This window comes from Archocentrus centrarchus, chromosome 1 (assembly GCF_007364275.1).
Source record: "Archocentrus centrarchus isolate MPI-CPG fArcCen1 chromosome 1, fArcCen1, whole genome shotgun sequence".
NCBI classification, from domain to species: domain Eukaryota; kingdom Metazoa; phylum Chordata; class Actinopteri; order Cichliformes; family Cichlidae; genus Archocentrus; species Archocentrus centrarchus.
Genome location: NC_044346.1, coordinates 21590340 through 21617137, shown reverse-complemented (window position 1 = coordinate 21617137; position 26798 = coordinate 21590340). Strand labels below are relative to the sequence as shown.

Below are 26798 nucleotides of genomic sequence, written 5' to 3'. Positions count from 1 at the left end.
TGGAATCACATGCACAAGCCTGGGCACACTCTGCCTCCTAGAATCACACACATCCATAGAGGCTTACAAACACTCTCCCTTAACTCTCTGACATAGACACACACTTGAGCACACACAAAGATCTACATAGCAAGCCCCTCACTGAGATGCTTCCTTTTATTTGCTTCTTGAAGACTCCTCTCCGCATTGTACAGCTCAGCATTCAGCTCATCTGCCTTCCAGCATTACCTTAATGGCTGTCTGTGGGTTGAGCAATTTTACCCAATATCGCTAAACAAAAGCACTCTTTCTCACACTAGACAGGGATTCTAGACAGCTTAGTAGCCCTATGACTGGTTTTATCCACCTACACAAAAGAATCTTCAGTGTATTAAGTGGTATTGAGTTGAGCTGAATTAAATTGGCTTGAATGGATTTAGAATTGAACTGAACTGGACTGAGCCCAGCGCAGCTAAATTGAATAATTCAGATTGTGTGGAATCAAGTCGGTTTGAATAAACTCAAACTGAATCAATCAAGGGTGAGTCAACGTGATTAAAATTGGTTTAACTTTGCAAGTGGATGTTCCAGGAGACAGCTCAGTGGGCAGTATGTGACTGACTGATTCTATTATATAGAGTGGACTGACACGGTAGCAGTATGCTTTTGTTAAAATATGCTGAAAACGGGGTTTTGAACTTAAGATGTCTTTTGGAAGAAAAAAAAAATACCAAACCTCAAATACCTGTCCAATGAAAGGTCTGAGAAGACACATGTAGACAAAGTACTTTTTTTTTTAATCACAATCAAGCTTGAAGCAATGGAAGTGGATATCAGTGTTAATTTTGACAGCAAATTTTGATTTAGTTTTAGTCATAGTCTTTTGATAAAAATGTAATTGAGTTTTAGTCATAATTTAGTCATCTGAATAGTTTTAGTTTTAGTCTAGTTTTAGTCGACGAAATTATCGTAAGAATATAGTCGACTAAATCTACAGTGGATTTAGTCGACTTAAATATAAAGGGTGTAAAATGTAAACGGTTTTTCTTCAGTTCCCTTGAATTAGTCATTATACACACTTACACAAATTTAAACATTTATTAAAAGTTATGGAATATTATTAATAATATTAACATTAGCGTTTCACCTGCTTCCCGCACACCTGATCATTAACACCACCTTACTGAGATAATACAGCGTTTTACAGCAGGACACGCTCTGAAAGGTACAGGGCAGTGTTCAGGACTAAGATTAGGAAAGGCTAATCCACCGCGGTGTGGAGATTTTCTCTAAACACAAACGCTAAACAGGTAAAAACACTTCACCCTGCATGACATTAAAATGCTTACCTTTGCATGGAGATCTGGGTGACTGGTTTGCAGATGTTGTTTAAGATTTGTCTGTTTTTACCCGAGATAGTCGCCCCACATGGTTTACACATCGTTTTATTTGTCACGGCATCAAAGGACAAATGTGTCCATACATCAGCTCTTCTCTTTCTCCCTGCTGACATTGTTTACATAACTTACTGTAGTTCTATTGGAAGTAACGACAAATCACAGGCTAGTTTGTCCTTCCCGGGTTTAGAGCAAATTTGCGCAAGTGTGCGTTTGATTGGATGTTTTTCTAACTTGTCCCGTCCTGTCACAAAATTAAATCAGTTCTGATTGGATGTCGTCCCCGCCAAGCATTTTTGTCTCGTTTTCATTCGTTGACGAACGTGTCAATTAATTTCGTCATCGTTTTTATCATTTTAGGTAGTTTTTATTTAGTTATCGTCTCGTTATCGTCATGAAAAAAAGGGCCGTTGACGAAAACTATGACGAAAATATTTCGTCAACGAAATTAACACTGGTGGATATCCAGATGAGTTAAAGTATTAGGGTATACAGAGAGATGCCTGATTTTGAGCCTTAAAAAGGGTACAGATCTAAACTTAAATGTACAAACTCACAAAACTGAGGTGGCAAAAATCTACTTTTTGTGAATGCACTTATAAACAATTATTTTTTATTGTACAGAGTAGCTGCCTGCGATATTTGCTTTAGAGCTCAGGGCTGTGTAAATCGTCCAATAAAAAAAGTGTCTCTTTCCAATCCTCCATCCCCAATGTCTGACTGCCTCCCCTCCTCCCCACTCCCATACACACACAATTACATCTTCCTCCGTCTGTCTTCCTCTTGATTGATCTCTTTGTTCTCCCTAAGTGGTTTCATCTCTTTTCATCACTCTCCATCTGGATCCATCTTTTTTAAAACGTGTTTTTAATGGTTCCAAACTTTTTTTTATAACACTTAATAGTTTCTTTAAATTTTACAAATGACTCTTAACGGCGCTCTCCATTTTCCTCGCCCTCTTTTTCTTCTGTTTTTAGACCATAGTTAAAATCAGCTTTAATCTTTGCTTTTCATTTTTGGGGGGATTGGATAAAATTAAGCATGCTACCAAGGAACAAGCCTAAGGTGTGAATATCTGCACTCTGCAATATGGTTTATGCATTTTTGCCACTGGCGAATCAGAGCACATTTCTCGGCGGATATCAGCTTATTAGATCTTGCATGAGTGCAAAAGACTGGCCCTGGTAGCGCTGTAGTCCAAAGCCAATGTTTTTGCTCCAGGCTACGTGTAGCCATCTGTTTAGAATTGTTGGTGGGAGATAGATAAATCGGAAGATCGAGATGAAGACTGTGGAAGAGGAGGAGAATAATGAAAGATGAGCAAAGAAATTCCTGGTCAGTACCACTGGCTTAGGAAAGAGGGTGGGTAATAGTGGTGGCGGCGGTGTAGGGTGGGTGGTTGGGTGTTGGAGATTTGGGTAGGTAGATGAAGAGAAATAAGGTGAGTGGGAGAACAGGCAATGCTTCAGTGAGTGGTGAAGGGAGATGTGAAGCTACAGAGTGAAAATGCATTCTTAGGTATTGCCTAGGGGTGGGAAGCTGATGAGGGAAGTATAGAGAAGGAGGAGATGGACTGAAAAAGATAGAAATGAGGTATATGGGTCTAGGGTTAGAAGAAGAGAAGAGAGGAGGGAAGGAGCTTCACTCTGAGAGGAAAGCCAGCTCCAGCTCAGACTCTCCAGGCTATTTTGGTGTGTGTGTGTGTGTGTGTGTGTGTGTGTGTGTGTGTGTGTGTGTGTGTGTGTGTGTGTGTGTGTGTGTGAGAGAGAGAGAGAGAGAGAGAGAGAGAGATGAGAGCTTTTTTACCTGCCCTAATGAAAAAGTTACATAAATCTGAGTGGGCATGCCTCTGCCTGCAGCATTTCTCCATATTATACCACTGACCCAAACCTCTCCCAGTGCATGTGAGTGTGTATACTATGTGTACATGTTCGATCTTTGTTTAGTCCCACTTGCCTGTTCATGTCAGAAATAAACGAGACGAGAGACTTCCCATCTAAACATGCACACGCACTCACATGCAGACTAAAAGATCTAGTTGATCCAAGGCCCAAGAAATAACCAGTTCCTTCAAACAAAGATGTTAAAACAGTTGGACCTGTTTGACACACACACACACACACACACATTTTCGCACAGGCTGTGTAATCACATACTCCTGTACCTTTGGACTTTGGAAATGAAGAACTACCTCCATATAAGCTACCACTGATTTATGTTTGCATGCAGACACTTCAAACAGAAACGCACTGAACGTGATGAATCAAACTACACTTAAAGGCAAAGTCTTTCTCCTAATATAGCACAGTAATAGCACGGCATTACCATAAAGTTGGTTCTTAATGGGTCAGCAGTGCACAGGTACAAATCAGGCCTACATTATTTAAGAGGTTCTCCTCTTGTTTCAGAAATACAGCACTAATATGAAGATGGTAACTAACAGCGCTTGAGGAAAAAGGGGAGAAAAAAGACAACCCACTTTTATTCAACATTACTCACATCCACATATGTACACACAAGCTTGAAAACAAGCGCACAAAAAAAAAAAAAAAAAAAAAAGAAATCAAAGTCATGCAAATATGTCTGCCAATTAGGGCCCCAAACAGGTTTCCATGGGATGAAATGGCAACCTCTAATTGGCCGGATAAAAGAATGCTCACATCCGAGCCGACAACTTGAGATGGCTTGGAAAATATACACATCCTTACCTGCATGCATACAAAGACGCACACAGGTGTACACTTTGTAGGCAGGGATCACAGACAGTTTATTCATGGTTAGGAGAGTCACACACGGTATCACCGGTAAGATGAGACGCAAGGATAGAGTGTGTTGACACAGATATGGTGCATTGTCAGGTGCAGGCACACACACACGCTTGGGTCAGTCTCTTTTAAAAGCGTGAATAAAGCTTTGGTCGTGGTGTCGTGTTAACATGAAAGCTTTCACGGCTGTTAAAAAGACCAGGCTTTGATTAGAATTTGATGTGTGAGAGTGTTTTCTAATGCCGGCCTTTGCTGACAGCGGCCCTTTTAAATCCAGCAGAGCCTTTGCAGGGAGTCTTCCGTCAAAAATATGTTGAATCAACGATTTCACCTTAAGATGCTCTGAAGGTTTTTTTTTCTTCTTCCTCTTTTTTTTCCTGAATTTTCTAAAAGACAGATGCTAAGCATGCTCATCTTGCCTGGTTGCAGTTTTAGTAGATCTCAACCAACAGCAGCAACAGTATAGTTCTGGATGATCAAACACTGAATCTAAAATTGTTGACTTAATCGAATATGAAAAAAGCTGCTTTATATATATATACATATATATACATATATATATATATATATATATATATATATATATATATATATATATATATATATATATATATATATATATATATATATATATATATATATATATATATATATATATATATATATATATATAAATAGAGCCACCTACTTCCTCCTGGAAGTAGGTGGCTCTATTTGTCTTTTACAAAGTGATGTTACTCTCATATGGCATGATCATTATGAATGGTTTAATAATTCATTCCTTATTCCCATATGGGGATTTGTGTAGAATGTGAGACCTGGACTGTGAGGAAGCCAAATTGCGCAGCTAGTGTCTGAACTCATGTAGCGATCAGGGAATGTATTTGCATCTACAAAGTGCTCCACTCAAACTTTGAGCTTTCAGGATATGTAGTACTTAAGCCACTGAAAAATTGTCTACATTATAGGTTTTGTTACTGTCTTATGAAATTGGTTTTCAGATAAAGCAGGGGATTAAATCCCCCTAATGGGCTGAAAAATACATTTCTTCCTTGAATAATCTTTAAAAAGTAATTGGATTGTTGTGTCATGGCTTAAAAGGAGGCTTGAAAGATCAATACTTTCCAGACACATAGTTTCCACTGCAGATGGACACTATGCAAGAACTGTGGACTGAAACAATTTCAATAATTAATCATTTATGTAATTTTTAGGCACACAATGAGGTTGGAGTTTCTGAATCTTCTATCCCAATATGCTAAATATTTAGTTTGGACTGTTGGTTGGTTACAAATGGCAATTTCTGTCAGCCTATCGGGCTAATGAGACTAAATTATTAATGAGTTGTGAAAATAATCTACAGTTAAGCCCTGAAGCCTAAAAACAAAACCACTGAATAAGAACATAAAGAAAATGTGACAAATGTTATAGTGTTATATTTTAATATATTATACATAAATCCTCATACACCCAAATGAACCCTAACAAGGTTCTGCTATCAGTAAAGGTACGCATACATCAATATACTGGCGTGTTTACATTTACACTGACACATAAAAGTGCAGTATATACATATACAAACAGCTTCTAAACTACTTTACTGAATTGGCTGTGGAATAATTTTAACTTTTAAACATTTTTTTAATGCCAAGAGTCGCATAATAATCAGGCAGACTTCTGAGTAAAAGGCTCAGCTCTCTGAAACTCTGCTGAATATGACTTCACTGGAGCCATTTCTTAACCCTAATGCCGAACCATAATTTTCAAAGGGGATTGCAAAATTAAGCCAATGTACATATATACGCTTGAAGTGTGGTGTGAGGTTATCGATAGGGACGCTTTGGGTTCTCCTCTGCTTTCTAATTAACTCTCCTTCTTCCTTCTCCATCCGCTTAATGGCCCAACTTTGCACTTGGTCTCTGGTGTATCGAACACACACGCACGCATGCGCTCACACACTTTATCACATGCATGCGCACGCTCACATGCAAGAAGTCTGTTTGCATACCAAAAGCATACTTCATAGCTGAAAGAAAATGAAAGCTGTATTAATTATACAGTCCACGTTTGCACACACACGCACATACACACACATACACAAAGCCAAAAAAAAAAAAAGAGGGAGAGAGTGAGGGAGCGGTTATTTTGTGTTTTTCCTATGCGTCAAAGGAGACAGAGTGCGAGAATGATTGAGTCTCTCTGCGTCAGGGAGAGAGCGAATGAGAAATAGTGCAGAGGGAGAGAAAGAGTGCACTGTCTTCTCTCTTTAATGTGCGTGTGTGTCTGCCTCTGTGTGTGTGTGAGCCTGTGCATCTTCGTGCGTGTCGTCTACCCAGTATAACGCCTCCTCTGTGTCCCCGAGCCACTCTCTGTCACTCACACACACTGAGACTATTGTCAAGACATTGGGCGAGGCACCCCAAGACATTTCTGTGGCACTGTGTCTGTCACGGGGGTGATAGGGCTGTAAAGGGGTTTGCACATGCACATACACCCACACAACTGTGTTTAAATCACTTTGGAGGACATTACATTGATTTAAATGTTTCCTGGAGATGTCTTCTGACGCTAATCACAGCTGCTGTTTGTTTAACCCATTCCCTAACATTAACCTAAACCTAACCTTAAACAATGTCTTCACATCAAAATTGTGGGATTTTATGTTCTGGGGACTCGCTTTCAGTTCCCAAATGGGAAGCTGGTCCTCACAATATGATTGTGTAAATAAATTTATGTTGCTGCAGAGTACAAATACACAGTCTGAGAGATCCAAAACTCATATACAAATATGCTGTCTTACATTTTATATGTAGGCAGGTGAATTAATGTGGCGGCCGCCTGGAGTGAGAGCATGCATGTGTGAGTGTGTGTTTGTATTTGCGTGCGCCAGAGTAATAGCGTACGCATATGTGGGTTGTGATTATGTGTGGCAAGGCCTATGCGCTGTACGTGCTTGTTTGTATCTGACAGCACATTAGGCAAAGCTATCTTTAACCTTGTAAAATGAGTGACACTGATTCTAAACTGACAGGATGGATTTCAGTTTGCCATGGCGCTCCATCGTGTCAGCCTCTGTCAGCTCAGCCCGTCCGCCTATTTCACAAAAGACAGGAGCATCACAAAGGAGACAAAGTATATGTGAGACGGGAAGGGGGGGGGGGCAACAGACACAACAAGAAACAAGAAGAAAATGAGAGGGTTATGGAGAAAGCTGGGTGAGATATGACAAATGAAATAGTTTGGAAAGTCGAGGAGAAAGAGCGGTTTGGTTTGACAGTGAAAAAACACAGCACGGAAAAAGAGGAGAAAATGTACTGGAGGCGAAAGGGTGCGAAAGAGAACAAATGGGAGCGTGAGTGGAGGTAGAGGTGGTGGAGGGAGTATGGGGAAAGAGACCTTGCTCTTGTATCCGGATATCTCTGAGGTCCTTTATTGACTCTATCCATTGTTCACAGCAGCACTCCTAATCACTCTCAACAGGGAGGTTGTGTTTGTGTGTGTGCAAGTATGTGTGTTCTTGTTTGCCGGCCTTCTGCTGAAAACTACGTATCTTTAGCCTCATCCTCACTTTTACTCTTTCATACACTGGCCCCCACAGAGATGCTATTGTTCACTCTTCATCTGGTCAACCTTAATGGACAATAGCAGTGGGTGGGAAAAGCCTGTTCCTAACACGCATACTATTAGTCTAATGGTCCAAATACGCACACACACATATATATACACACACACAGAATTGGTAGTAAATGCCATCTAAATAGCAGGCATACATATGTATGGTCTCTCTTACTCACACAGGCACACAGAAGGCCAGTTGTACGCCGCCATCCTGTTTGCATCTTTCTTAACAATGACTGCTGTCATGGATATTATAAGAGATGACTGTTTTAAGGACTAGCACTGGAAAGTGATGAACATCACCAGCACACACGCAAAAAACACCAACAAAGGAGCTAATCTGAATCATGGGCATTTGTCCGGTAAGCCTCGTTTCACATCTCACACTATGAGCCTTTGTTTCTGTTTTGTTTTTTCCCCTATAGACAGCCACGGCTGCACAAAAGGATAAACATTTCAAAGGGCCGATGCTGTGAATAGAGTCAATGATTTTCAATGTGTATCTGCAGGGTGGAGAGCCCAGATGGAGACAGAGAGAAGGGAGAAAGCACAATGCCAGAGTGGACAGATTGATGGTAATAAAGCTGTGGTGGATGGCGATACAGTCGATCCACAGGCAGTGAAACAGTCTCTCTGCATGTGTGCCTCTGCACAAATGCTCATCCTCAAAATACCTACAAACAATGCACAGGCATCACCACACTTAAAACAACTAGTTAAAGCTAGTGGCTCATGGTTTTATTTCTAAAAAGAAATTGATTAAAGGCCACAAAGCTTCAACACATCACAAATGTGCATCGTTCAAAGCAAAAACTGTCAGGCGGGACAGGCGTGTCAGAAGTCAGCAGGGCTGGTAGTTCCGGTGTTTGCCACAGGAGGGCTTGCAGCAGACTGCAGCAGTCTGAAGAGGACTATGGAGAGAGGGAGCGAGTGGGTCCGCATAGTGCCGATCAGATGACCTCGCTGCTGCAGTTAATGTTCTCTGGCACTCAGACACAAGGCTAAGGCTCTCCCTCATACCGCGGGGCTGTTGTACTACAAGCTGTTGTGGTAGTAGGGGTGGTGTTGTTTGAGGAGTGTGAGTGTGATTGTGTATAAGTGTGTATGCAGGAGAGAAAAGATTAGGGGAGTGGAACAAGAGAAGGTGCTCTTGTGAGGGGAAAGAGGGAGCGTGACACCAAGAAGGTAACATGTTACTAAAGCTCTGCTCAATTTCTGTAATCCTGTCTTCCTTTCTTCCATACCCTTTTTTCCCCATATTTCTCATTTTCTTCTGCCTCCTTTCTCTTTGTCCCACTCTCTTGCCCTCCACGTCTCCAGCCCCCCACGCACTTTAATTTGCCCCCTCATTTCTACTGCCGCACTTGCCCCCCTTTTTCTTCTACCTCATACCCCCATCCCTCCCTCTTCTCCCTTTCTCTCTCTCTCACTCCCTCTCTTCTTTTTCTCTCTGCAGTGCAGCACAGTGATTATCATTCCTCTCACAGAGTCAGGCCTGATAGTCAGATACTGCTGAGCACCCTTCTACATCACCTGCTTCTAGAGGGAGCAATGGAGAGCGAGAGACTGAGACACAGGAAAGAAGAGAAAGAAAGAGGGGAGGGAAGGGGGGGGGGGATCGGTGAACTGCAGAATAAGGGGAATGAAAGACGAAAGAGGAAAAGAAAGGGGAGAATGTGGAAGAAAGAAGAGAGGGAACAAAGGGTGAAAGAGAGCAGAGAAATATGGCAGGGGGAAAAAACAGGGGAAAGCAGAGGCATGAAAAAGGGAGGATTGCTGTTACTGCAGAGGTGGTCCCACTGCAACATACATGCTGCATAGTTATAAATGTGTGTGTGTGTGTGTGTGTGTGTGTGTGTGTGTGTGTGTGTGTGTGTGTGTGTGTGTGTGTGTGTGTGTGTGTGTGTGTGTGTGTGTGTGTGTGTGTGTGTGGTGTTCGTGTTTAAGTGCACACCTGCAAGTGTGAGTGTGAGCAAGCAAGGGTGGCTAAAGTGTGCATTTGCGGTGTCAGCGTGGAAGCTGAGTATGTCTACGCGAGTGTGTGAGCACGAGTTGTGATAATAAGGCGCCTTGACTCATCAACATCATTGGGCCAGACAGCTGAAGAAATGCCAGTCATATTGCTTCATCCCTCCCTGAGCTGAGTTTCAACCTGCTCCAAACCATTTTCTGCATTCCGCAAAAGCCACAACAGTCCAACGTCTCTCCCACTGAACAACATTCCTCAGCTCTTCATTTCTACTTCAGACAGCCTGTGGTCATGCAGAGTTCTTGTCTGTTCCTTTTATTATTATATATTTACCCTGCCACAAATGCTGATTAACAGACTGTTTTTTTTGTTTTTGTTTTTTTTTTGCTCATTCCACCTCTGATCACTTGTTCCATCTATCATCTGTCACTCTCTTGTTGTCTGTTGACACATGTCTGTACCTGTCTGCTTGACCCAACGGTGACACTGTGTATGCGGGACGTCTTCTCTTTTCAACATAGCCTTAAGAAACTGCATTCTAGCACTGCAAACGTCACTCCATTACGCCACTAAGGGCTTGAGCAAAGTTTCAGATCATTTCTATATTTAAATAAACAGTGTAAATATATCATTGTCAAATAAATTGTTAACCCATCAGTACTGTTTGCACAGTAGCTGCAAGATGCTTTCTGTCAGCATGCTTCGCTGTTTCCCCTCCTCGCTGCCTTTGATGCATAACTTAACAGTTGACAGCAAAAGGTTTCAAAAGGTTTTCTGATAAACCCTTGGAGAGTTTATTAAGATCAGAGAAATTTGACCAATTAACTCAGTTTCTCAGCTAAACTTTAGCTTCATTTAGCTTATTGGGCTCTTTGACATGATGACAAAAGACAGAAGAAAAGCAACAAAACGAAGTGTTGGAGTGGAATTGAACTTTGTTTGCGCAAATGAGATTAAAAGAAAACACGACATTCATGTGCTTTGTTTTGTTTTTTTTTCTTTTTTGTGTGTTTTTTTTTTTCACCAACAAATTTCACACTTAAGGTGCTTGTAAAAAAATCTCTTACAGTTATGAAACAAGACATCTGGAGCTAGAGAATCTAAACGGCAATTAAAATGGTACAGAAGAAACAGTAGTAAAGAAAGGGAAGGAAAATGCAAGCTGTGAAATTAACTGCAAATCATGAAGCATGTCGTCCACAGAGCCACGCTGCGTGGAATCCATAGCGACGACGTGTCTCTGCACAAAGCACCTTTACATGACAGTTTAATCATGCAAAGTGTAAGGATGCCTGCTTTAAAGCGATCAATACAAGCTCATTATTTTCCAATAATATTTGCATTGTAATCTGCCTGCTGTTATTGGGTTCCCTTATTCATTCCTCTACTCTTAAAGTACGAGCAAATTCACATTCACTGGCTGCATTAGCACAACATGATTTCTAAACGGTGGCAAAACAAAAGAGCAGAAACAAAGGTCATTTTGACTGATCAGCATTCCGGATATGAAGTCTGGACTATACCCATGTGGTGTCAACAGGAGCATATTAGTTTTCACTGTGTGCTCTGGTAGTATAGTGCAATATCAACTTACTTATTACACACAGTTATAGCTGTAATAAGCATTAGACTGACATTTTATCAGCTCAGGTATTTTTTAGATAGTAAATAAACTGTCAGATTATGAGAATCGGTATAAGGTGATGTAATCTTTAATAATAATAAAAAAAAAAAAAGATATGTTGAATGATCTGCACTTTTAAGACATTTTTACACTTTTAGCACCCAACACCAGTCACAGCAGAGCTGGCATACAAAGTGCTTACCTGCCATCAGGAGCAACTTAGAGTTCAGAATCCTGCCCAAGGCCACTTCAGCAGGTGGAGAGGCAGATGACTGAACCACCAACCCTGTTTTTGACAAGCTTATATACAACCCAAAAACAGATTGCTATTTAGTTCAGTCATTTGTATGCTGAGAACTTTTGAGGGCACCATCATAGTACTCAGTAAACACTTAATCACTAATTAATTTTTTTCTGACTGATTATATAGTCATTACTCATATTATGTTCAAATACCAGGGTTATTCTAATCATTGAAGAGGTCATTCCACCCACTAGAGCTGCTAAGCCTCTTAAAGAATTCCATAAATCTGGTCTTTAATTGAGACTTTCAGAATCCCATAAGGGTCACACAATCCAATTTCTGGCCTAAAAAAAATCATATTTTAAAAATATTGATGCATGGCATCAGATATAATGTGTTCTCGGGCTTAAATCACCATTCAAGGAGAGCTGCCTGGGAAATTACACTGCTGCACCCCTCAGTCAACATGAGGAAAATTTCAGGTGTCTGGAAGGAGCGATTACAAACAGGGTGTTTGGTGTCTGCTTGACTGACATTTTACTTGAAGAATTAACTGACTTTGGCCTCTTTCAAAAGAAATATATTAACATCACAGGAAAACAAACGTGTTTTTTGAACATCCAGTTTCTTATTTTTAGCAAACAAGCGCAAATGCAAACATGCAGCAATATGTTGGGTAATGACAGATGAAAGCGTAATCTATCACAACACTTTGGATGCCGTGCAGTCGGACCAACTAACAGCATTATGTGATTTGTGTAAAAATTAATCATCATCAACACTAGTATTTCCAGTCGATGAATTTAATATTTTTTTCTGCAAAAGTCTGTTACATTTAACACTTGTTTTTATAGTTTTGTTTTCTGAATAAATGAAAGAAGGCAAAAAAGAAAACAGATATTATGGTAATTAAATATGTTTGGCTGAAATCTAATTACTGAATAGCCATTAATTTAACTACACTGACTTTTATCAGTTGTCCATTCAGACAACTCTTTTAATGGCTAATGATTACATACAGGTATCATGTTTCAGCTTTAAAAAGTCACATCAGTCAATAGCAGATGATTTTACATTTTTTTGGTCTATGTTTAGTTTACTAAATGTGGTCTCACTCTGCCTGCATGCACCATAACTGAAGTCTGTGACTGTTAGAACCAACACACTTGGTTTGTATGAAAGAGGGCCTACACGTATATTCAGAGGTGGTAAGTAACAAAGTGCAAATATATTGGTATTGGTATTGGTATTGGTAATTTACTTGTGTATTTATTTTCCCGGACAACCTTTTTTTTTTAACTCCCTACATTTTAGTGCAAATATTTGTACTTTTTACATCTTACATTTTCAAAACAGGCTTGTTACTTTAGGCTTAAGCTATTCGAGCGGAGTGAACAAATATTTGTTACACAGTGTGTCTGTTGCTAAACTTACAGCTGTATTTCCCAGAATGAGCGAAAGCTTCACACAGTGACAGAGATAGTATCTGAATATGATCTGAAATTATGGTTTTTACACATTGTGGAACGTCCTGCAAAACAAACTGAGGTATACAACTTTGCGTTATTCAAAGGTTGCATGAAAATACTCATGAGTTTAGAGCAGGATAAACAGGTTAGTTTGCTGTACTGTGGTGAATTTACAGTAAAGCTCTGTGTTGGACTGGTACACAGTGGCTGTGGTGTTCATGGTCAGAGTTAGTTACATCAACTGTAGAAGAGATGCATTTGAATCTAAGCTGATGATGCTTAGATTCATTCACTAAAATCAACCTTTGTCCCAACTGTATACTGTCAGTATAAAGACAGCAGTATACTGTCAGCCAATATAGCTTCTGAAACATCTGCTTACATCTTGTTGAATTCAGTTCATCCACACAGAGCAGTAAACCTCAGAGCAGCAGCAGCACAGGTCAGCTGATCACAGCCTTCACACAAAGCAAATCTACAGGAAATCATAATAAAAAGTTGTGATTCTATTCCCCACGTGGAGACACCACAACTGATCTTAGGCTTGTTGAATCCCACTGTAACTCCCGACTCTACTAATTTTTGTGTTTAGGTGTGGAGGCAGTCGCCCTCTACAATAAGCCAACATAGGACAGAGCTATTTTTTAATTCCCTTTCACTGCCTGTGTCCTACATAACAGATTCAAGCTGAGTACATTCATTAGAATTAGAATTTAGATTGCAATAATATTTGTATTCTCAAGTACTAATATTATTATTATATTAATGTAGCACAAGAATCGGTTAGCTTTGCACAAAAATAGAAAGAACTCTCCTCCAAAGAGCTACTTTTACTTTCTTATTTTGAGTAGATTTCAGAGCCTGTACTTTTTCACTTTTACCTGAGTAGAGAAGTTGAATCAGTACTTCAGCTTTTACCAAAGTAGTTTTTAACACAAGTATCTGTACTTCTACTTAAGTAAATATCTTTACTTTTGCCACCTATGCATATACTGTAAAAAATATATAATAAGTAATTTTAAAAAATCAGCCATAGTGGCTCTCCACCTATACAAAGATGATATCAGACATCAATGAGAATGAGCAGAGAGCAAAAAGGAAATGTGGCTCCAGTCCTACAACCATATTTGTAGTTTTGGTTTATGCATAAGCCACATCCTGTCAATTCATTATGCAGACCAGAGTGTACCAGGGCATAAACAAACACAAACACACTCAAGTCCAAATGTTCTCTCCCTCTCTCTCTCTCTCTCTGTCTCACACACACACACACACAGATGAAACATCAGATGTGCAGATACACACATGTGTTGAATATGCAGACACATGTAACAAGAAGAGAGGGAGACTGTTAATTAACTAGAGCTCGTTAATTCTCTTTGAACCGACAGCAAGGAGGTTTACACACTAATTACCTTGATGACTGAGCCAACCTGCGCATGCACGCACGCACACACACACACACACACACACACACACACATTCTACAAACACACACACACACCACTACTCTCACAGGCTGACATAACACATCTTGCAGGTTTTGAAAGTCTCACACTCATACAGAGCTATAAAACACAAGCATAAATGTGTGAAGTCTCACTCATATGCATACACACACACACACACACACACACACACACACACACACACACACACACACACACACACTGGAACACGGTTCTTGCCCTGAAATGAAAGCTATATTAGGAACTCTCTTTTTCTTCTTCTTCTTCAGAGCTGCAAGATACAGATGGTTAAGTTTATTCTTAGTTCAGACCCATCGTGCTTCCATTTGATTCACTCTGATCTGCCAGAAATAACTTCAGACTAACTTCCAGGATAGTCATATGTTTGTATAATATAGTTGCTTTACATGCACACTTACATACCAAAACATAATCAATCAAATGCAGTCACTCATAGAAGCTAAATGAGCTTCTATGAGTGACTGCAGAAAGAGTGCAGATGAGTGAAGCTCCCATGTCAGTATTGAACTGTAATGGGCCGTGTCAGATTAAGGGGAAGGGTTTTTTTATGTCCTCCGTCAGACTCAATTAATACTCCATCAGGCATGAATTCATAGGCCACACTGGACCTTAGCCAGATCATCCATGTGTGTGTTAACACTCATAAATGCGTGTCCACATTCAATAGATATTTCAGGATGGTGCTATAATACTTATTGTAATAATTGGGTTTTTTGCAGTTTCTCCTTCAAAATTAAAGAAAGTGCACATATACGAAACATGCCTTTGTCAGTCAGGTTGGAAAACATCAAGGAGGATTTTCTGTGCAGAGGTAGAACCTGGCAAAGAAGCAAAGAAAAAAACGGGAGTCACACTGAAGGTATAAGCAAAGAAGACAGACATGTGAAAAGCTTTTTAAGAAATCCATATTCACAGAAAATGTTCAAATGGTTACTGGGTAGCAGAGGTATGAATGAAAGTGAAAAGAAAAAAGTGAGACGACAATGTTAAGACGCGAGAGGGACCGAGGCAGAATGTGTGTACAGTCATACAATGTAATGACTAGTGGATGCCAAAATATGGGATTTGGCAAAAGAAAAGAAGCGAGGTTTGCCAATGAGCGCAAGACAGGATGTGAGAAGAAGTGGGAAAAAAGGGGTTTGGGGAGTGTAGAGAAGTTATGGGTCAATAAAGCCTGCTGTGGGGAAGCGTAGAGGGACTCATAACGAGGTCAAGGACACATCATCGATCGCCACATCATAAAGCTGACTGGCAAGGAGAAGAAAGGATTGAGGAGGAGAAGGAGGAGGAAGTGAGCGGGAGGCGAGGAGGAAAGAGGGAGAGCTACAGCTGTGGAAAGCGGAGTTGACTGCAGAATTGGCCGACGCAAAGAAGGGGGAGAAGCGGGAGAGAAATCGAAAATAAAAAAATTACGAGGATGAAGGAATGAAAGGGGGCAGGTCTGGGCAGAAACAAGGTTAGAGGGAAATTGAATTAGACGGAATCATGGCTGAACAGATGAGATCTGTAATAAAACACACAGAGAAAGCAACCAGCACCAGTTGTCCAATAAGCTGCTGCTCACTCTTTGTAAATCAAGGCCTGCTCTGTGGTGCAAGCTGGATTTCTACACTCATACAGTAATCCTATCCCCTCTCATGTAGCTGACATGTAACATTTAACCACAAAGCTAGGCATCCGATCTTCTGAAGCACAGTTGCAAGAAAAAGTTTGTTAAGCCTTTGGAAAGACCCTGATCTCTACATTGATTGCCCATAAAATGCTATCTGATCTTCATGTCGCAATTACAGACAACCCCAGTCTGACTAGACTAGTAACACACAAATAGCTGAGCTTTTCATGTCTTTATTGAAGACATTGAGTAATCACTCAATAACCGCACAAAGAGTTTGTGTGCTGAATCAGATACTGGGGCTAATTATCTGCAAATCTTACGACACAGCAGCCTCAGCTGTATTTTATACTTAGCGCTCAATTAGCGAAGGTTGCTCACATATTATATTTCTTTGCACTTTAGCTGGTATAAAGCATATTATCATTCTCATTGTTAGTTAACTCTAAGCACCTCTGTTTACTTATAGATTTACAGCAGCCGGCTTGCCTGTAGACTCTTGTTGTTGAACATCATTAGAAACTTTTGGGAAAGTATTTTTAGTAGCCTCCTAAAGCAACATAGTTGCACAAAACTATGATTCTTGTTTCTTAAGTTGTGTATTTCCTCAGTCGGGTAGATAAAATAGAAGATTTTTGCTGTTATTGAACACAATCAAAATAAAAGTTTGTTTTTTTTTATTCTGGACATTTTTCAGATTGAGCAGGGAGAAATGTCAACTGCTCAATTATACTGGTTGGAAAAATCTTCTCTTGTGTGAGATATAGAATATTTTCTCAGCTGGATGAGAGAAAAAACTTGAAGGATTCTGGAAAGAGCTTCAGGACAGCAAACCGTGCTCTAAATGTGCTCGTGGCTTTTCAGGGTTAGTTGCCTGATAGAAATGTCACGGCCGTCCATGAGAATTTCTATCTTTCTTTTCCTGTTTTATATTCCTTGAAAAGCTAAAGGATTGTGTGCTTCTCTTGTTGCCTTGTGATCGGAAATTGTTATCATTTTTCATCATTATCACTGCAAAATAATTCCGTGATCATGAAAACACATCCTGCCATAATGTTGAGTTAATGTCATTTTATGGTCAGAAGAAAAAAGGTTTGACAGCCTGTTGTCAACATCTCTGATGCCAGAAAACACACTTATTATGATGAGTTCACACGTTTTTCTTGGCAAAAAATAAAAAAGCAAAAATATTCCTTACTCATGCTGTCTCTGACTCTTTCCACCCAGCTTCTACTCATTTATCTACTATTTGCTCTGTGAGCTGCTGCCCCTTGTTTGAATAAGTGGAAAGGAGGTTGAGCTGCTTCATCCAAGTGAAAGCTCTAAAAATACATCGCTCCGTCTGTGGAGAGTTAAAAATGAAGCCACTGAGGTTCCAAGAACTACTGGTTTTCCATTAGATTCTAATATCATGTCTTCTTCCTCTCTCTTGCTCATGCTTCCCATCTTTGTTGTCTGACTCACTTTTTCTGCTCCCCATTTTTTATGAACTGTTGTGAAGAAGTGGCAGAAGAAACACGTGCTCCATTAATTTCCCGTTTCTGCTTAATTAATTTTGCTGTGCTCCCCTCTCATCTTGTCTTGTGCGTTCATTAGGTGAACTTGTTCAAATGTTTCTTGTCTTTTTGTGCGTGTTTGAAAGAAAAGGGCAATTTGGTACAGTCTGGACTTTTATTCGAGCCCTCCATCAATTTTTACCCAGATTATCCTGAGGTGACTTTCGGAGGTGAAGTTTTGTCCACTCTAATCTGCTTCCGTCCTCTGCTCAGTCACTTCCTCCCTATAGCTGCATGTTTCAAAGCAGATCTAGATTGAAAAGGATGTAATTTTGTGAACAGATAAATGAATATGTCAGTGGGTTGGGGGGGGGGGGGGGGGTATAGAAATGGGCTTCCTGGTGCAGAGTGATCCCTTCAGGCCAGACAGAGTCATTTAACTCTCACTGATATACTCTCAGCATGAACTTAAAGCAATCTTTTCCCTCTCTCTCTTTCTCTCCCCAAAGTGAAAACTGCTCTGATAACTAGACTGGTGTGATTTGGGTGTTAAAACTGGAGCAGGTGTGATGCTTAGTTTGCATGAGTGATGTAATTCATTTCTGAAACCACTTGCGCTGCAGAACTAGATTGTTTGTTGTTGATGGGAGATGGTTCACTGGTTTTTGTTGCAAGCATGCGTGCAGCCTATTTTTGAAAGTTGTAGTTCTTTATTTATTTTTGCTACTCAGTCTCTAATAAATTTCCATATTATGATAAGCTGGCTTACTTTTAAAATAACAAAGCAAACTGGAATAAAATGAAGGATAATGCTGGTCAAATCTTTGGAGTTTAGTTGTTTGTCTAAGACCAAAACCAACAATTTATTAACCAGTAACTTTACAGTTTCCAGCCACCCTATCTCTGCTCAGCCCAAAGCACGTAAATCTTTAAAAATTGATCACAAATATACAATTTAAAATTTAAATAGATGAAATAAATGCAGGATATTGTAGTTAGTAAGAGTGTGAATCCCACATACACACCAGGATGGTCTAAGAGAGACTGGTTTGAATTGAATACAGTGCCTGTCATTCATTTTGAAGGAACATGTCATCCTTTGCAGCAGAGGAGCTACAGTGTATGAGTCTTTGGATACACAGACAAGCTGTTTTAACTGGAGAGCACATGCGCCACCAAGACCATCTTTTGCAGTTTCAAAAAAGAGTTAACCACATTCACACAGAAATTTCATGGGTTCTTCTTTTTGTGTATGTTCCACCAATCCACCAAGTTTCTGAAAATTTGACACTATAATATTTGCGTAATCTGAGAGACAGATAAACAAACAGCAAATCTTTACCTCAGTTTTTGTTTTTGTTGGCAACAGGAAAATGTAAAATGTCACCAGACTTATCATTTAACACCCTTCACTTATTTCAGTACAGCACCGGGTGCTGTTTTTGAGCGTGAACTTTATATTACCCAGCTGCTACTACTAGGCACCATTCCAGATGAAAAGCAACTTTCTCTGGCCAGTCCGGAGGTTTGTAAACATCATCCATGTCCAAAAACCTTAATCTAAACTGGGATTAAAAGCCAACTGAAAACTTGGTTGATAACTATTACCCTGCATTGTAGCAGCTAAGCCCATAATCAAGGCGAACATCCTCCGATAATCCCAATATGTCTTTGCAGACCCCTGCCCAACAGCCTAATCCTCAGATTTAGAATCTCAGATTAGGAATATTGGATGATTAATCTCATATTGTGTGTGTGTGTGTGTGTGTGTGTGTGTGTGTGTGTGTGTGTGTGTGTGTGTGTGTGTGTGTGTGTGTGTGTGTGTGTGTGTGTGTGTGTGTGTGTGTGTGTGTCTGTCTGTTTTCTGCAGGGGACCCTTCGCCGGGTGACCTTCTCGGTAGTGAGCCAACCACAGGACGGTGGTTGCTATGACAGTGGCCTGGAGGACTCGGAGACTCCGAGCAGCAAGAGTTCATCGGGGCCTCGGCTGGGAGCCCTGCCACTTCCGGAGGAAGGCTATGAGCGAACCACACCTGAGGGCAGCGTAGGAGAAGAAGAACATGTGGAGAATGGTACATACAGTTGTACAACAGATCTCAAAAAGGTTTTACTCTGAAAGCTTAGACATGTTTATACACACTATCTGTAGCTTTCTTTTTCTCCGTCCCTCGCTCTCACACACACACACACTCTCACCTCCACTTTCTCTGACACAAACGCACAATAACATTTTCATTAAAACCTCGACTTGCTGTCAAGGTCTCAGGAGTCTTTTCTCTCTTCACATGATGGAAATCTGTTTTATACAAAAAAGCACTTGTTCTGTGTGTGTATGTGTGCTTGCACTGCACACACAGTGTGTTTCTGGGTACTATGTGAAGATTTTTTTCCTTTTTTTAAATAAAAGCTAATATGTGTTAGTATGTAATGCCAGAGAACCATCCAAGGCCTTGCCTAAGCCTCCTTTTCACCAATGAAATTGTGTTTTCACCTTTTGTGTGAACTCTTTGTCAAGGATGACAAGAGGGCAAAAAGAAAAAGTTATTCTTTAAATTTTTTCCACTCATCTTTCCTCTGTATGTGGTCACGCCGGGGCCGCTACAGCATCGGCAACACACCACGGTCACTATGACCTTGGTGAATAACTAGTTCTGTGGCTTTCAGTGAGTTTCCAGTTCAATGCTGCTTCTTGCCAGTGTGTGAAATCTTGAGGATTTTGTGGAGTCTAATAAGTTTTTGTCACGGTCAGATGGAGAGAAGAATTGAACAGAGAATTCATTGTGTTGGCTATAATTATACTGCGCAAGTATGTGCTTGTTTGGTTTCGCATGAATTTACTGCTGCTGCTCTACATATTCAACAAAACTTTGCTATCAGATCACAGCAGAAATATCTAATTTCTTGCGGTAAATTCAAGTGAGGCCAACTTTAGGAGCTCGAACAGGAAATGAACGTATTACTTGATGTGACAAGACATGAAAAGAGAAATGATTGGTTTGCGTAGATAATACCCATAACTTTTGATGCTACAGTACAGCAGCATTAAATCCCAGGCAGCCTCACTAACCTTGTGAACAAGCACTAGAGGGATGTTACAAATATGTGACCTAATCTTTCCCTTCCACATAAAGAAATTCTGACTTGCCATTCAGATTTCTTATAATTAAAATCTCTCCGTTGCCAGTATTTATTTTTTTTTTTTTTTTTGCTTTGAAATCACCTTTTACCTTTAATGTAATGCAGAACCACAGCTGATTTTTTTTTATACATTCATTGGAAGTCAGCAGTTTTTCTTTTTGCTCCAACAGCATTTTTCCTTTTAATTCAACCCCTCCTTTGCCACCTTTGTCTAAACCCATCCTTTTTAAGCTATTTTCTGTCTTCCTCTCCCATTGTTCAACTCTCTTTTGTCGCTGATACTTTTTTATTTCCTTGATTCGTCATCATTTGGTGGTCTATAGTATGTAGTACCCTAAGTCAGTTCATTGTGACGTTCCCCTTTCTCTCTCTTTTCGGTGTGAGACATTACTTTTTAAATTAAGGTAGCAATGCCAACAAAAACCTTTATTTCTTTGTCTTTTAACTGCTTTTGCATTTTTTTGTGTGTTCTTGTTTGTTTGTTTTTCTGTTTCTAGATGCTAGACAGCTGCCAGATGTAGCTTTGACGGGAAAGTGTACCAGGGAGTGTGATGAGTTTGGCCATTCTGACACTTGCTGGATGCCCGTCCGCCCTTCGCCACGGCAGCGTCAGCGCCACGGCAGTGACCCCCCACGACTCTCAACCTTCGCCCCTGGAGATGACAACAACAATCTACGTGGTAACGACCATGAGAGTGACAGCGAGAGCGCGGGAAGCGCAGGGAGCTCCGAACCCGGACTGGTCGTCGGTGGAGAAGGTCAGAGATTACCTCTAGCCAACGGGGATCCACTTGGCACCCTGGGTAGTGGAGACCGCAACAGGAACATGGGTGATCACAACCGTAACCTTCTAAACCGCAAGATGACTTCGGCTTCCTACGACACATTTAGCAGCGCTGGCTTCGGGAGGCGCCAACAAGAGGAGGGAGGGGGAGAAGGCCAGAACCCACCCGAGGTCATACCACTGACGCGGACAGGAGGGGACTACAAGACCACATCCTGCCTGACCTTGTCACGCCGTGAGGTCTACCTGTGACAGCCTTGCAGTCTTCGCCGCTACTCCCTTTTCTGACAAAGAAGGAGGGTTAAAACTTCACTGGCAAATCATCAATGTGAAAGGACTTGGAACCTGGGAAGATGTGAAAATGTCAGAAAAGATGTTTTCCAAAAATACTTTTGGATTTTGACTAATATTTATAGGCACTTAAAATGTAGAAAAATCATGGCTCAACTCCTAGGAGAGCTCTGAACAAGAACACTTTCTAAAGCATTTTTTTAAATACCAGTGAAAGTTACCTACAGGCAAAGATCCTCTTATGACAGTGTGGAGGAGGACAAACTTCTCTTCTTTTTACCTGAATCTGATGCATGCCTGACCCTATCCCACAGAGGGAACTGTATGAAGAAGAAAGAGGCTGAGACAGTGTAAATTCTGATGCTATAAATTCCTGGGTGCGTATAAAAACTGAGGCTACAGCAGACCATATTTGGACTCAACTGGCGAGCCATCTGCTGAAAAACCACTGAGGTTTCATCCAAGTCAAAACAGATTAAAAATGAAGTGACGGGTCTTTGATTGAGCTCTTTGAATCTAATTCAGACCAATCAATTTTTCTAATGTCTAATCAACTGTATCATAACACAAGAGGGGATATTAACCAATCAAACAGCTAATCCCTTGAGAATTTTCTGTCGTAAATAGAGCATAAAGTACCAACAAGTGGGATCACTGTAAAGTTACACACTAGAAAAAAAAAGTCCTGATCTCAAAAATCAGTTGTTAAAAACATAAATGATCCAGAACAAACAGCAACAATGTGAAAATAGACTTTTCTAACAATCAAATGTAATTTTTCAGAATACAATGTCCTCATAGTGTGTCCGTATTGCCACAGTATTCGGGCGTGTGTGAGAATATATGTTCATCATTTGACCTTTACACCCAGTCTGTATGTATATAGTGTATGTCAGTATTTGATAAAAACAGCAGTATTATCGCTCTGCAAACCGTCCTTCGTTTCAGGCTCGACTGAGGTGCAGTTCATTACACATCTATGGTACCCCAACGGTGTTCATGTATGATAAGTGCTGTCTCACACACATGTGGACACACATGCACACATACGCATGCAAGCGCTTACACACAGAGCTTAGCATGTAAACACAAACTCATACAGTGCATTTACAGAATGTGGACATGCATAGAGCCACCGTTTATGACACAATCCAGTGGCGGTGTAACATACAGTATGTAATAACATGCATTAACTTTCATACAGAAAAAAATTGAGAACACACCAACAACCACAACTTGCACACACAATACACACATGGCATATTTAAACATGAGACATATAAAGATGTACACAATGCGTAGTTCATATGCACTATGTATGTATGTGCTTTTAATCATAATTTTTTAACATTGTCATTGAACTAGCTGTAGCATTTTTGCCTGCTTCCCTCCATTCAGTATTTAAATATGAAATGTATTTAGTAATTATTCATCTCTGACTGATGTGTGAGACTACATTAAAGGGAATTTCAGTCACATCTACTGTAAGTAATGATAGACAAATGTGAAAACAGGAGCTATTCTGCTGTACGTAGGACTCATAGAAAAACCAAACTTCTGTAACTTCTGTAAGAAAAAAAAAAAAGAAAAGAAAAAAAACTGCATGAAAGAAAGATTATGCTTACTTTTTTTCCTCTCTTTTTTAAACCACATGCTTTTTTGAATACCGCGACTATTTGGATACATCTGTACTAAATGTGTGTGCTCACAGGGAAATGGAGATAATGATGGCAGCAAGGGAGTTAGCGTCAGCGGATGAGCACGTTTCCTTTTTATCGTGGAGCGAGTTTGGAGTCACCTTGGGCCTTTTTCTCACTTTGGGCACAAAGGATGCCAGAGGCTATATCAAGAAAAGAACACAGTGAAGTGGGAGCGTAAGAGTTGTGCCGCGACCCGTTTCGCCACGCTGTGCTGACCTGAACACGCCCATACTGCTGTGCTGAACTGCACAGATAACAGACTCCTTCACATTTTGTCCTTCCCGTCAGCTACTGCACGACTTCCGACACACTCTACTGCATCGGGCTAAAGAGTGGGTGTGGATTGAGGCCAACACATCTTAATTCCCATCATCAGTGTGTGGCTCAGTGGTGTGATAGGGATAATAGGGTTAGGTCGTCCCTGTGGTCTTAATGAGTTTCTTTTCTCCTCTCTTCTCCTCCCTTGATCTGTACTGATCTCATTAATGTCTGGATAGAGGAATGTAACACTGCTGGAAAATTGCCAGTGTGTCTCTTAGTTTTTTTTTTTTTCTGGTTGTTTTGGATCATAAGCGCGAACTGAGACATCTTTTTTAAGAAAGTAGGAAACAAAAGTAAAGCCCATCTCAAATGTGCAGTAAGATTCAGCTTACTCACACAGAGTTGCTGCTTGACTGTCCCCTCACTGAAAGGCAACTGGACTGGAATTAATGCAGGAATCACCTTTTGCAAGGATAAGAAAGGCACTGTGTGTGTGGATACATTTTCTATACCTGTATATACCTTTAACTTTACAACTCTGTAAACAACACTCTTCAGCTTCGAGTCCACTGTTGTATTTACTCCCAAAGCCTTCATCTCCCCCAAATACCCCAATATGGCTGCTTACTGAGCTCTGTTTTTGATGGACTGTGCTGAGGATGTAACATAATTCAAACCCTAACATTTGGGATTTCTTGCTTCTTGGAGACTTCATGGGGATTGAAAACAATCATAATATCCTGCATGGTACATGTACTGAGAGACAAAAGGACACATGCTCATTCTCTGGGAGAACGAGTTGAGATAAATGGGTTTCAGACCCTTAAAGGTCATGAAGAACCCGTGGAGAAACCCGTTTGCGAGTTTTGGAAAGAGACTCTTGAGACAGCTCTGCCTTTTAAAAGTGGCAAATATTTCTTCAAACTGCTGTTTTATGGCAGTTCCATGATGGCACCTTTCAAACACTTAAAGTGTGGATTTAAGGAAACTTTATGTAAATGAATCTGTGTGGGTGTGTCCTTTTTTATACTGCACGTTTAAACATGAAGATGTTTCAGTCTACTGGAAAACACAGGGGGGGGGGACAGAGAAAGGCATCATGTCTGAGATCCACCGCCTACTAATCAAGCCACTTTTGAGAAGAGACACTTCAGTGGACGTCATGTACCTGTCATCCCCCTTGTGCTGTTACCCTAGCCATGTACAAATAAACTACACTGTAGAACAGACAACTGGAAACCATAACAAACGATGGCATGCTTAAGGTTCAAATCTGCACTTGATTAAAAAAAAATGGAAAAAAAAAATGTTACTTTTGTTTTCCTCTTCTTTGTTTTCTTTACCTAAAGGGATTGGCGCCAGGTTTTTTTTTGTTTTGTTTTGTTTGTTTGTTTTTTGCCAATCCCACCCTGTAATTACACAACTAATTGCATTTGCTATGATGAGGAAGAAAAGCTTCTTGACGAATGGTTTGGTATGATGATTAATCATGTAAAAGTTTGACTTTGACATTAAAAACTTCAGACATACCCGTTTGGCTGTCAGCACTTTCACTCTGATCAGTTCACACAGTGAGAGCAACAGCAGGCGTGACGCCTGTAATGACGCCAAACAAAATAACTTGTAATATTTGTATCAAGAATTTAGGCAAATGTATGAATTTATTCATTTATTCATACTTACAGCAGCAGATATGGTGGTGATGTTTACCTGACTACATCAGTACTGGTCATTAATAAAGGCACTGAATACAGGTAATGGAAGCCTCACTCCAAAGTGGCACAAATCTGGTGACAAGGTCAGCTTGGTCCATATTCTCAGTTTCATAACAGCAAAGCAAACTGCAGTTAAACTCTTCAGAATAATTTCCTCAGCAGACTCAAGTGTGGAGGTCATTCCATCATTTACATTTTTCAAAGTCAAGAATGCCCAGTGAAGTTTAACTTTTGTCTGTCTTCCAGTCTAATCATGCAGTTATATCAGAAAGATGATACTTTCATTTTCTCGTACATTGTCAGTTTTGTAGCTGGCTGATAGCCGAAAATATTTCCAGATTATCACTAAAAGGTGGTCGAATCTATCGACTTTGTCTTTGAAAGGTAAATATTCTGCACTGGACCCTGTTACAAGAAAAGTTTAAAATGTAGAAGCAATTTGGATTTAGACTTATCTGAAAATGCTTCACAGGTGTTAACGGTTACAAAGATTAGCCTGAAGGACTTTTAAAATGTCAGGGAAAAAAAGGAAAGAAAAGAAAAGAAAGAGAAATCTGTGTTTGGTTTGAGTATGCAACGCTGACACCATATGGTCGTGTGTAGTATTACTTCAGTTTCCTGGGATGGCTTTTCCTCTGTTTCATAGTCACTTCAAACATACAGAAGTGAAGGGCAACACACTTTTTAAAAGCAATAAAAGGCAGAAGTTTTAATGTCATTTTCAGTCAAATCCTGTCATTGAGCCAACATATCAGCTATAGATAATCCAAACGTCTATTCTCTTCAATTTATCCAATTCAGGGTCACAGGCAGGAGCGTATCCCAGCTACCATAGGGTGAGAGGGAGGGTACACCATAGATAAGTTGCCAGTCTGTCGCAGGGCTAACACAGAGAGACAGTCAGCCATTCACACCTATGAGCAATTTAGAATCGCCTAATAATCCAACCCCACTAAGTGCATGTCTTTGGATTGAGCACCCATGCAGACACGTGGAGAGCATGCGAACTGCACACAGAAAGACCTCAGCCAGATCTCAGATTCAAACCCAGGACCTTCTTGCTACGAGGCACCAAAACTAACCACTGTGGCACCATGCTGGAGTAATCATTTAATACACTAAAATACAAAAATGTGATGTTTCTGAATCTTGGAAATGATCCTTTATGAGAAGGCTCTTCAAATTTATATATTATACAATATAGCTTTTGTATCATAGATGCAATATTAAAGATTTAAAAATTATT

General features: G+C 40.3%; 1 protein-coding gene across 1 annotated transcript in view; it reads left to right on the top strand.

Moving 5' to 3' along the window:
• Positions 1-25366, top strand: part of LOC115784556 (protocadherin-7) — a 42717-nt gene extending 17351 nt beyond the window's left edge. Inside the window, 2 exon segments of the mRNA XM_075074396.1 lie at positions 19534-19735; positions 21299-25366. Of these exon segments, the coding sequence (XP_074930497.1) occupies positions 19534-19735; positions 21299-21837 (741 nt within the window). The 3' untranslated portion in view covers positions 21838-25366.
• Positions 25367-26798: the final 1432 nt, after the last annotated feature.